The sequence below is a fragment of the Castor canadensis genome, chromosome 2 (genome assembly GCF_047511655.1).
Source record: "Castor canadensis chromosome 2, mCasCan1.hap1v2, whole genome shotgun sequence".
Classification (NCBI taxonomy): domain Eukaryota; kingdom Metazoa; phylum Chordata; class Mammalia; order Rodentia; family Castoridae; genus Castor; species Castor canadensis.
This window is the reverse complement of record NC_133387.1, coordinates 81,371,989-81,385,131: the sequence shown is the minus strand read 5'-3', so window position 1 is coordinate 81,385,131 and position 13,143 is coordinate 81,371,989. Positions and strand designations below refer to the sequence as shown.

At 35.6% G+C, this 13,143-nt stretch overlaps 1 protein-coding gene across 1 annotated transcript in view; it reads right to left on the bottom strand.

The window, feature by feature from the left end:
* Sp4 (Sp4 transcription factor) overlaps window positions 1-13,143 on the bottom strand; it is a 66,137-nt gene that overhangs the window by 13,676 nt on the left and 39,318 nt on the right. Inside the window, exons 4-5 of the mRNA XM_020184886.2 lie at window positions 7,208-7,436; window positions 1,476-1,675 (exon numbers count right to left, since the gene is read on the bottom strand). Coding sequence (XP_020040475.2) covers window positions 1,476-1,675; window positions 7,208-7,436 — 429 coding nt within the window. The remainder of the gene's footprint in view (window positions 1-1,475; window positions 1,676-7,207; window positions 7,437-13,143) is intronic.

Here is a 13,143-nt window from a genome sequence, read left to right as displayed (position 1 = left end):
CATAATGCAATTATTTACTAATTTTCAACTTAACTAACTAAGCTATAAAAACAAAGGTGAGTGCATGTAGAAGAGAATATGTGCATTTTAAGTTCAAGAGAAGGAAATGGTAAATTTTTAAATGAGAAAAGCTAAGAGGTAAATAGGACAGAAAATGAAGGACAGGCATTGTAATATCCATATTACAGAGTGGTAAGTCAAGAGACAATGTTTAGCCTGCATATGGTTTTACAAAACAATATTCTTTTTCCCTTTTTGTGGTGCTGGGGATTGAATCCAGGGCCTTGGGAATGCTAGGTAAGCACTCTACCCCTGAGCTATGTATCTCCAGACAATTACAAAACAATCAATGCCCTCAAATGGTGCAAAGTAAAGTAAATTCTTAACTCTCAATGCAGAAAGTCAACAGATAATGATAATATAGATAGATCAGAAATAGCACTTACACACACTGTGTGTGTATGTGTGTATAAACATGTATATCATAGGAAGAACAAAAATGCAAATATGCAATGCAAATATGTAGTTCAATGATTAAAAATGTTTTTCTTGGGCAGGTCATGGTGGCACATACCTGTAATCTCAGTTACTTGAGAGTCGGATATATGATAGTGGTTAGAGACCAACCCAATCAATGTTAGTGTGAGACCCTAAAAACAAACTAAAGGCAAAAGGACTGGAGGCATGGTTCAAGAGGTAGACTACTTGTTATCTAGCACGTACAAACAGAAATTTAAAAGTACAGTTGATTCTGAATTGCCAAGCTAGTAGAAGATGATAATGATGTAGACCATATTTTTAAAAAAGAAACTACTCCAAATCATTAGTATTTGGTTTTAAGCATATGTATATAAAAATCTTTGTCTCACTACCAACCAAACATGGAAATACTGCATCCTCTCATGTGGACATAAACAGCAGACTATTTTCTAGAACAGACAAACATTGCTATGGGATTAATTTTTAATCACATCATGTCAACCATGAGGTAACATTAGAAGTCCCATGCAATAACATATGGAAAGGCTTTTTAAAAATAAACAAAAAGAACAAATTTCAGGACATATGTTGATAAAGTTTACAAAAAGTAGAATAAAATATATGTGAAAAATTTTTAATTTTAATCATCGTCTAGTGGGGAGAGGGGATAAAGAAGAATGATGGAGGGAGTGACTCTAACTAAGATATATTTTAAGCACTTTTGTAAACGTCACAACAATGCTTAGTACAACAATAATATGCTAACAAAAATCTTTAAGAAAAGAAGTTAAACCTGCTGCTCTTCCAAAATAGGTGCATTATCATCAGAAATAAAAGTAACTCCAAAGTAAAAAATGATAATAATCATAATTACTGTGAATTCTTTCACATAAATTTGCATATTTCCAATGTTATAGCTAACATACTACTAAAACTTTCATTTAAGCACTGAAAAAAATAAGTGAAAGTACAAGGCCTAAAATAAAGCAACCAACCTGTATGGGTTCTTCTATGTCTTTGAAGCTCATCACTTCTTGTGAATCTTTTGCCACAAAACATCCAGTTGCATATAAAAGGTCTTTCTCCAGTATGCCAGCGAAGATGTGCTCGTAGGTGAGATGTTTTGCCATAAACTTTTCCACATCCTTCAATATGACAGATATGCTGTTTCTTTTTTCCTGGTTCATTACTGCCCCTAACAAAAACAAAACTCAAGCATTAACTACACTCCCCAAGTTAAGCTTCTATTTATGGAAAAATAAAATAATGCTTTTCTGAATAAGTCAGTTTAATCACAGTACCAAAAGTATAGTTAAATGTCTTAAATTTTTCAATTAAAGAAAAAAATAATACAAATCTGTGTACTAAACACAAAACCGGCATGGAACTGTGCTAATCTCAGAGTTTATGCCTACTATAGTCTTCGTGTTTCATGTTCTTTCCCTAGTAAGCTCTCTTAGTTAAAAAAAAATTTTTTTTTTTGTGAAGCAGGGTTTCCCTATTTAGCCCAGGCTGTTCTTGAACTCACAATTACTCTTACCTCAGCCTCCTAAGCACTGGGATACATGCCTGTGATACCACAACTAAAAAAAAAAAATCTCTTTAAGCTTTTTGAGACACTTGAAAGTTCTTCTCTAAAATACCAAAAGGCATGAGCAATTCCAGTTAAAAGTGTGAGATAGTTTTATTTCTAACAGAACAGCAAGCGTTCCAGGGATTGCTTCCCAGCAAAACCGGATATAGAGTACTATTTAAAGTCTCAGGACATGATCCTAGAACAAATAACAGCAAATAAGGAAACATTTATTCAAAAAGATCTAACATAACTGAGTAAGAACAGTGAGAACCTGTGGATATGAACCAAGACTCACTCCATCCCTACTTCCTCCCACCTCCATGACACAGGGGCATTGTTAAATGGTATAGCCATGAACAGTATTCTCTTTCCTCCTTCCTTCCAGTCAAACAGGGCTACCTCCCTCGGAGGGACAGAACAAGGCCTTTCAGATTCTACCCCCAGCTACCTGTTGCTAAGGCCAAGTTCCAGGTGTGTGTGGCTAAAAGGACTCTTTTTCCACCCAGCACAAAACCCAGGGACATAAGCTCTACCTGGGATGTGGCATGATGATAAAAATGATACGGTCCAGATGGCTGCTGGCCTATTTCAGTCATGGTTCATAAAGTAGACAGAGCTTCTTTCAGTTTTTTTCCTTAATTTTTTTGGTGGTACTGATGAATGAACTCATGGCTTTCATGCTTGCTAGGTAGGTATGGTACCACTTGAACCACACCATCAGCCCTTTTTGCTACTGGTTATTTTCGAGATAGGGTCTTAGTTTATGCCCATGCCAAAGTGAACCATGGTCCTCCTATCTATGCTTCCCCTTGTAGCTGGTATGACAGGGAAATGCCACTGTACCCAGCCATTGGATTGGTTGAGATAGGGTCTTTCAAACTTTCTGTCCAGGCTGGTCTCAAACCTTAATCTCCCCGCTCCCCAATCTCAGCCTCCTGAGTAGCTAGGATTATGGCTTGAACCATCACACTTGGCCATAAACTAGAGCTTCTAAGGTAGGAGGGGCTAGCTGAGATCTGAGGCTATGCTGCCCCTGCCACCAAGAATTTGGCTCCTAGAACAGGAATGGCACTCAGAAATGTGCCATTGTCTAACCTCCAGCTCTGAGAGCCACCACTCACAAATTCTGGCCAGAAGAGAAGCAGAAGCACACCATCAGAACTCCAAATCTCTTCCCAAAGGAATTGATAATTTGCAAGAAAACTGCAACAGGTTGAATAATTTCAAGCCTAAGGGTTCTTTCAAAAAAAAAATGCATTATTGTTACAAAAGGCATCTGGGCAAAGGGGTATGGATTCATCCCAGAAAGGGGCTGACTATAGGTTGTCAAGTTTGCCAGAGATATCAAGGAAAGAAACAAAAGGAATGAGCCCTCTTGGGATCAGAATAAATGTCAAAAACAGATTCTTAGAAAGGGTTAAATTAGTAAACTTTAGCCAGACTAACAAGAAAAAAAGAAAAGGCTAAAATTAACTGAATCACAAATGAGAAGGGGGACATTACAATTCATAAAAATAAAAAGTATTATTAAAAAATTTGAAGAATTCTATACTAATAACTTACACAAGATGGACAAGTTTGTAGAAGGGCACAAAATTTAAAAATTGGCTAAAGAAAAAAATAGCCAAAATAAACTTATAAGTAAAGAGATTAAATTAGTAATCAAAACTACACACAAGCCTGGTGCTGGTGGCTCACACCTGTAATCCTAGTTACTGAGGAAGCAGAGATCAGGATTGTGGTTCGAAGCCAGCCCAGGCAAATAGTTCTGCAAGATCCTATCTCGAAAACACCTTCACAAAAAACAGGGCTGGTGGAGTGCTTCAAGGTATAGGCCCTGAGTCCACACCCCGGTACTGCCAAAAAAAGAAACCACACACACACAAGAAAAATACAGGATCAAATAGCAATAGCTATACTTGTGAATTCTAAAAAAAATTCAAAGAATTAGTACTTTAGTACTAGTTCTTCATAAACTTTTTTAAAAAGTTAAAACTGCAAAAACACTTCCCACCTCTTTCTATGAGAACGATATTATCATCACTAATACCAGATGAAGACATTACAAGAAAAAGAAAAACAGAAATCAGTTTTTTTTTTTTTGGTAGTACTGGAGTTTGAACTTAGGGCCTTGCACTTGCTAGGCAGGTGCTCCACTACTTTAGTCACACATACAACCCCAAATCAGTATCTCCTATGAATATATACCAAAAATTATTAACAAAATACTAGCAAACTAAGTGGGGTGTGGTGGTGCATGCCTATAATCCTACCACTCAGGAGGATGATACAGGAGTATTTTGAGTTCGAGGTCAGCCTGGGCTACAAAGCGAGACCCTGTCACAAAAAAAGAAAGAAAAAAAAAAGCAAACTGAATCCAGCTACATATGAAAAGAACTTTCAAGTGATCGAGTTGGATTTTTCCCAGAACAGCAAAAATGCTTTCTTTGACATCTGACAATCAATTGATGTAACATACAATTTTTAAAAAGCACATGGTCATAATAAATGCAGAAAAGCATTTGCCACAAACTCTTTTGTGATTAAAAAAAAGTCAACAAAATAGGATCAGAACGAAGATTGCTCAACTTGATTAAGGGCCGTAGAGTTAATGTTGTATTTAAAAGGTGAAAATCGTCTTGATGCTTTTTCCATAAGATCAGAAACAAAAGAAGGATGTGTACTTTTTTCACTTCTATTCGACACTTTATTGGAGGTTCTAGACAAGGCAGTTAGGCAGACAAAAAAAAGAAAAACCAGAACTCCTCCAGAGTAGGAAAGAAGCAGTAATATAAAACTATATTTATAGATGTTGAGATGCTACATATAAAAATCACAAAGAAGCCACTAAGAAAACTACTAGAATTAATGAAAAATTAATCAAAAGTTACAGGATATAAGGTCAATATACAAGAACCAATATATGTTCTGTATACTTGCAATGAACAATCAAGAAAATTGTTTAATTTATAATAACACGAAGAACAGAATAGGAACAAGTTTAGCAAACATGCAAAACTTATACTCTAAAAACTGTAAAACACTGATGAAATATGTTAGCAAAGATCTAAATAAGTAGAAAAGCATTCCATTTGCATGGATCAAAAGATCTAATATTGTTAAGTTGGCAATGCTCCCCAAATGGTCTGAATCCCATCTAACATCTTTGTACAAACTGGCAAATTGATGCTAAAACTTACATAGAATCACAGTGTTGCTAAATAGCCAAAACAACTTAAGAGTGACAAAATTGGAAACTCAGTTTCTCAATTTCTGAAGTTATCAAGACAGCGTGATACTGGCATAAAGACAGATATACAGATAATAAGATTGAGAGTTCACACTCCATGTGTGTATGGTCAACTGATTTTTGATAGGATACCAAGACCATTCAATGGGAAAAAGACAGTCTTTTCAATAAATAAAGTTGGATGTACAATTATCTGACATAATACATAAAAGTTAACTGAAAATTGATCAGAGTTCTAAGTGTAAGAATAAAAACCAAAACTCTCAAAAGAAAACCAGAAATATTCATGACCCTAGATTTGGCAATGAATTCTTCCATGTGACACCAAAAGGACAAGTAACTAAAGAAAGAAAAATAGAAAAATACTGAATTTCAAGAACTTTTGTGCTTAAAGCAATGCTACCAAGAGAGTATAAAGACAAATCACATAATAAGAGACAGTATTTGCAAATCATGTATCTGGTAAGGGACTTGAACCTAGAATATAAGAAGAACCATTACATTCAGTAACTTAAAAGTAATGCAATTAAAAATGGGAAAAGCAGTCAGATATAGTGACTCACACCTGGAGGTGGCGATCAGGAGGATCACAGTTCAAGGCCAACTCAGGCAAAAAGTGAGGCCCCCATCTTAACAAAAAAAAGCTGGACATGGTGACAGGCGCCTGTCATCCCAGCTATATAGGAAGTGTAAGTAGGAGGACTACTGTCCAGGTCAGCCTAGGCAAAAACGAGAGACCCCATTTCAAAAATAACCAAAGCAAAAAGGGTTGGGAGTGAGGCTCAATTTATGGAGTGCCTGTATAGAAAGCACAAGGACCCAAGTTCAATCCCCAGTACTGTTCCCCCCAACCAAAAAAAATGGGAAAAGAATCTAAGTATGTCTCCAAAGATATATAAATGATTAAGACACACATGAAAAGATGTTCAACATCATGAATCATGAAAATTCCAATGAAAACCATACTGAGACTCCACCTCAGACTCGTTATTATTGCTGTAATTAAAAAGATAATGACAAGGACTGGCAATGATATGGAGAAACTAGAACCCTCATTCCACTGCTGGTAGGAATGTAAAATGGCGCAGCCACTTTGGAAAATAGTGTTTGGCAGTTCCTCAAATGGTTACACATACAGCTACCAAATGACCCAGCAATTCCATTCCTAGGTACATATAAAGAGAAATCAAAAGTGTTTATGTTCACACAATCACTTCTACACAAATGTTTACAGCAGCATTATTCATAGTGGCCAACAAGGAAAACCCCCAATATCCATCAAGCGAAGTGATAAACAAAATACTATATATCCAAAGGAATTTAGTCGTTCATAAAAAGGAATGAAGTATTAATCATATTATCAAATGGCTGAACTTTGAAAACATAATGCTAAATGAAAGAAGTCAGTCACAAAGGACCACAGATTATATGATTCCATTTATACAAGATGTATGGAATAGGCAAATCTATGAAGACAGGAACAAAAAGTTAGCAGTTGCCTAGACCTGCATTGGGGGAGGTGATGGCTAAAGGACACAGGATTTCTTCTGAGGATAAAAATGACCAAAAATTGTGGTAATGGATGTGTAACTCTGTGAGTATTTTAAAAATCACTGAATTGTATACTTTAAGTGAGTTAGTTTTGTATCATTAATGTTATGGTATATACTTTTTTTTTTTTTAACCTAATAAGTAAAATAAGAAATTCATTTTTTTTTTTAAAGTATAAGGTACAAGGCAGAGGACCACTCAAATTCCATGCCTAGAATAGCCTAAGTTCCTAACATCGTATTTCAACTTTGGGACTACAGAGGTAGAAAGGTTCCAGTGATCAATCTACATAGAAACTGACTTTTTTTTAATGCCTTCAAGAGAGCTGGGGTTGAAAATAGAGCATTTACCTTCCTTCTCCTTCCCTACAATTAGGACAAGAACAGGCAACTCTTCGAAGCCTCTTGCCAGGCTGCACCTCTTGATCAGAAGTCTGCTGGCCTTGCTGCAAATGCACTTGTGTGAGTTGGTCAGGACTAACAGCACCTATTGTCGCATTAGCAATTCCTCCAACTGCCACCGTTACAGGAGCTATAGTAGCTTGCTGGACTTTCACTCCATCTTGTCCTTGCTGCTGACCTAACAAGGAAGGGAAAAAAAAAGGATTAAAATGTTTTTGATTCCTAAGGAAAGTGTAAAGTGAATCATATATTTTAATAATCTGTGTAATGTACACAAAGGGGTTAATGACTTATACTATGCCAAACCTCCTAAAATATTCTTACTCTAGTAGATTAGATTGTCTCTTTCTCTAGTTGATAAGAGTATATATAAATCAATTAATCTTCTTTGTGACTTAATTTCTCTCCATCTGCAAAACGAAGATAATACTACTTGCCAGCTACCTACCTCACTGAATTGCTGTGAGGATTCATGAGACCTTTGAAAAACAGTGAGCTCTTCAGATTAGAAATGCTATATAAATACAAAGCATTATTGCCATTTCCCCAGTAAACATGTCTCATTTATGCCAGGAAAATACAGAGATAAAAACTATACAGAGGATTAAATTTTATGAACATTTCTCATTTCTAAATAGTTTAAATTAAGCAAACATCTGTTGAGTGTTTTTTTAATATATACATACAATTAAGTGTCCTTTGATTTTTATTTTATTTTTTTGAAACAGGATGTTACTATGTAGGCCAAGGCTATTCCTGAACTCTCAATCCTCCCTCTCAACCTCCTGAATGCTAGGTTTATAGGTATGTAGTACCATGCTGGCCTAAATGGTGTTTTAAATACAAACCCACCAATGACTATTTTAGATTGTCACTAAAATAAAAAAAAAGACATTTAGGAAATTATAACCCGAGTTTTATAGCTCAGACTTCTTCTCTCAGGTTAGTACATCCACTAGCTTGGCTTCTTCACTTAGGGAAAAATATTAAAAATGATGTACAATATGACAAAGAATAACTATTTGCATAGCTTAATCTTGTTCTGAAGTACAAGTGGGTACACCTTATAGTCACCCTTTTTTACACGACTCTCCCCACTAGGTATGTGAACAACAAGAACGTGAATGGACTGAAAAGAAAAACATCAACTTATTAAGGAGTGCTCCCATCTCAGAGATCTGATGTAAGGATTAAATAAATTAATACTTACAAATCCCATGGCACAGAATTGTTCATTACATGCTAGCTATTGTCACCATTAGTCTCCTCTACTCTGGGTGGCACTACAAGGATAAAATATGCTAGCAGAAACAAACGTGGGTTCAGGGTATAAAATAAAAGGGCTTATTTTAAAACTGCACTTATAGTACTTTAAACATATGAAGCAACCAAAAAGCAACAGTAAAAATTACCAAGTGAGAAAATAGCATGCATTTTTTAAACAAAATTAAACCTTTGACTTTCCTAGCCAAAGTAATCTCAACTTCTACTGTTAATTCACAGCAGTCTGTACAGTTTGGGAGCACTCACCACTAAGATACAAATACAGCCATCCTTCAGTATTGACAGACAATTGGTTTAGAAACTTCCCCCCCACAGATACCAAAGTATGCGGTGCTCCAGATCCTTACACAGAATGGCACAGTATTTGCATATAAACTGCACACTGTACCCTTCTGTTACTTTAAATCATCTCTACATTACTTATAATAGCTAATGTACTATAAATCCCATGTGAATTGTTATACTGCATTGTTTAGAAAATAATGACAAGGAGAAAAGTTTGTATGTGTTTAGCACAGATATATTTTTTCCCAAATATTTTTATCTGTGGTAGGTTAAAATCCTAGGATGTGTAACCTGAAGATACAGTGGACTGAATGTAAAGACATGTATCTTGTCATTGCTTTAATAAAGATATATATTTCACCTCCTCTACTGAAGTTTACAATTCTGTTCATCTTTGAGTTGGCATGATGTGATAAGTAAAGCAATGTAAGTGAAGTCAGAAGTTGTGAACTGATGATTATGCTCTTACAGAGTCTGTTTCCTCATCTTGGAAATAATAATACTGACCTCCCTAAAATTCCCATCCCCTACTCAACTTAAAGAGTTATTTCTGAAGATCAAGTTGATTTTCCATATGTAATAGCTCTATAAACTATAAAGCAATATAAAAATGTAAAGTATAATTATTATGCTTCAATGTATCTTTAAGCACATGTAAATCTGAAATAGTCCATAAAAGATCCTTGACTATTCACACTAGTTGTGTACCTAGAAGTAGAGTGACACACATACTCTCTGCTTACTGAAAAAAGTAAAAAAAGCAGTGTTGGAAATGGAGAGTTCTGCCTGAAGGAGCAGCACTATACAAAGTGTTTAAATCATGATCCCTAGGGAGATACTAGTATTTTTAAGTAGGCAAGCATTCCTAACATCCCCTATAGTTATGAGATTATTTTTGCTCATAATTTTTCCAGCTGTCGTTCACACACAGTTGGCAGTCCCCTTCAGGTTCAATGATATTTAAGATGACCTTTGTTATTTTAAAGAACTGTTTAAGGATCCTTGATTCTGCAGATCCCTTGACCATTTCTCCTTAACAAACTCCTCAAGTCTCCATGTTAGGAACATTTATTTTTCAAGGCTTTTGGTCTCCATTCAAATCTCTCCTCTTTAGCAATGCCACTCTGGATCACATGATTTAAAAGTGGCCCCCTTCAGTCAATCTCTGAACCATCACCTAGCTTTGTCATATTTGTCTGAAATTACTATGTCCTTTTACTAGTTTTTTAAATGTCTTCATCCCACTTCTGAATGTGAAGAAACACAGAAGCAGGGATCTTGCATATTACGGCATCTCTATAATCTGGAATAGTGTCTAACAAATAGCAGCTACTCAGAAAGATACTTGATAAACAGAAGTTTAAAAATAAAAAATGAAGTTTTCTTATACTCTTGCTTCTAAATGCCCATTTTGGTAAGTACTACTATTATTCTCTTTATCACCCATGCCCAGAACCTTAAAATATCATCTTTTAGGGTACTTTCTTTAGCCAATTACATCTAGGGACTGTTTACTTAAAAGGTTCTACTGCATAATAGCTCTTGCATTTATCCTATCTTTTTGCTACCAGGATCATTATGCTGATTCTATCCCTTGTTATTTTGTGCCTCTGCCAGCCTAAATGGACCCTCCCAGAAAAAAACTGCTGCCAGAAAACTCAAAAACTGCTATTCTGATCATAGCAGTTCCATGTTCAATAACTATCAATGGTCCCCCAATGACTTAAGTCTGGAATTCAAAGCACTCCACTACAGGCTTACTTCCTGGCTCACAGACTTCCAATGTGCACTTTAAATAAGCATTACAGGACTGTTCTGCTGCATTTGACATTACTGACCACTCCATTTTTAAAACTCAACTTCTAGGCCAACTTTCTATCTTCTCAGAAAACTCCTTTACTGTCAGTTAGCTCTTTTTTTCTTTTTAACCAGTATTTCTATCTAAATTTATATAACATTAAGAGATTTATTTACAGTGGCTTTCTTTACTCCTCATCTCTCAGTCTCTCCTTAAACTACTGAAATGAGTGTCCATGTCATCATTCTGCTAAAAATCATGACAGAAATTTCTAATAATTTCTTTGTTGCTAAACTCAAAGATATTCTTTCAATTTGATCTTACTCTACCTCCCTGGAGCAACTGGAGCTGCTAATTTCATTCTCATCATGAAATTCTCTTTTTGTGCTTTACTGATTCTACTCATACTGGTGTACCTCCTCCTCCAGACCAGCCCCACTTCAATGTTCTTGCCAGGCTTTACTCTAAAATTCCTATGCTACTCTCCAGGGTTCTGACTTTTCATTTAAACTATCTTTGTGGGTGGTCTCATCTTATTTTCATGTTTACTGTCATGTATAAGTTTATATCTCCTGAATCTATTCCTTCTGCTCAAACATCTCACAGGACAGTCAAATTCTTGTCATCTGCCCAGGAATATTTACATCCATATTCCTCATAGGAAACCTGTCAATGAACCAGACAGATTACCCACTTTCTTAATCTAGCTCTTTCTTACTGTCCAAATAGGAAAATGGAAAGTTCTGCTTAACTCTCTTCTCTTTCATCCCCCACAATAATACTACTTATCATTTTACACCTACTATGTGGTAAGGTACTTATTGATGTATCACATATATTATTTCATTGACTTCTCTTATTTCATACACACCTCCAAGGGTTGTCCCATTTTAAGAGGAGAAACGGAGCATCTTAGGGGCATGAAAAACACCCAAGGTCACAAAACAGATATGATAGACTTAAGATTTGAACCCAGGTCTAGCTAACTCCTACTTTCCACCATATATATTGCTTATGTTGAACAGTGGTCCCCAATGAGACTACCTCTTCAAAGTATCTCAAATTTGTCCATTTTATCCATCTCTGTTGTTTGTACATTACTGCAGGCGCTTATCTTTTTATCAGTTTCATTACTTCCTATATCCTATTATAAATCTAATTCCCCAAAAAGTTAATAAGCCTTCCATGTATTCACAAGAAAGTCAACATTTCTTAGCACAGCGCATTAAGCTTTGTAATCTCTTGCTTATTTTTAACAGCTTCATCTCTTGGCATTACTCTTCTACTCCCACTCTCACCACCACATCCAGTGAGCTACTATTTCCTGAACTGTTCCATGTTTGATTCTCTTTGGGACTTTGAATATTGGTAGGATCCAACACCTTCTCTCACCCCAAAATTTTTATTTCCCTTGGCCAGGTAAAAGCCTGCTCATCTTACAGAACTGTTTGTGTGTCATTCCTTGGAGACATCCTCCTGATAAGATTCTCTATGAGTATGTATTTTCCCATAATAATGTGTGCATAATTTGATAACAATAGACAAGCTACAGGAAAATATATAGTATATGCATATTTTTTCTTTTTAATTTGATTAGAAATTACTGGTCTTAAGAGTTAAGTAGTATAAAAAGAGTTAAGAATGCCTCCCTTCATTTTCTATTCCTAAAAGTGGTTTATTAGATCCATGAACCAATGATTAGCTCATGTGCTAGTGGATGCTGTCACTGTGCTAAAACTAGAAGTACAGGAATTTTTCCTAAAGTATAGCTTTTTTTTTTTAATATGATGAGTTGGATATAGTATGACTGAGTGATTGGAGAATGATATCTGCATTGATGGGAATACTGCTACTTTTAAGACAATCAGGACTGTAATAAAAAAACAAGCATAGAAAAAGGCTGTTAATGCAGGAAAAATAGGGTTGGTATGGTGATCTACTGAATTTGTCTTGTAAAAATTGCTGGTAAAGATGTTAAAATATATAAGAAGTTGTGATGATGACAGTGCTGGTGATAATGTGAAAGAATAAGTTATAGGAACAAACTATAGTTATAGTTATAGAAACAAACTTATAGCTATAAGACACCATCATTGTTGGAAAGTCTGACAGGAAAAAATTATTTACTTTCTCTCTTCAGAAATTCTGGTTTCAGACCCCTCTCTTACCACTGAAACTGTTTGATAAAATAATTTTTAAGCTGGATAGGGTGGTGCATGCCTATACTCCCAACACTCAGGAGGCTGAGAGAAGAGGATTGAGAGTTCAAGTCTTGTCTGGGGTATTATACAGCAAGACCCTCTCTCAAAAAAATGTTTGGAAATAATTCAAAATTTCTTGGTAGTTTAACTCCAACTTATGGTAGAACAGACTAAAGATGAGTCTTCTTTTTCTCTTTCTTCCATGCTGTCAGTAGTAGAAACATTCCAAGTATGCCTGGAGTAGCTAGGCAATTTTCCTTATTTCTCTTCCTTTCTTCTTTCTATTCTCTTTTTAGAGTATGGAAACTGGGACAAGG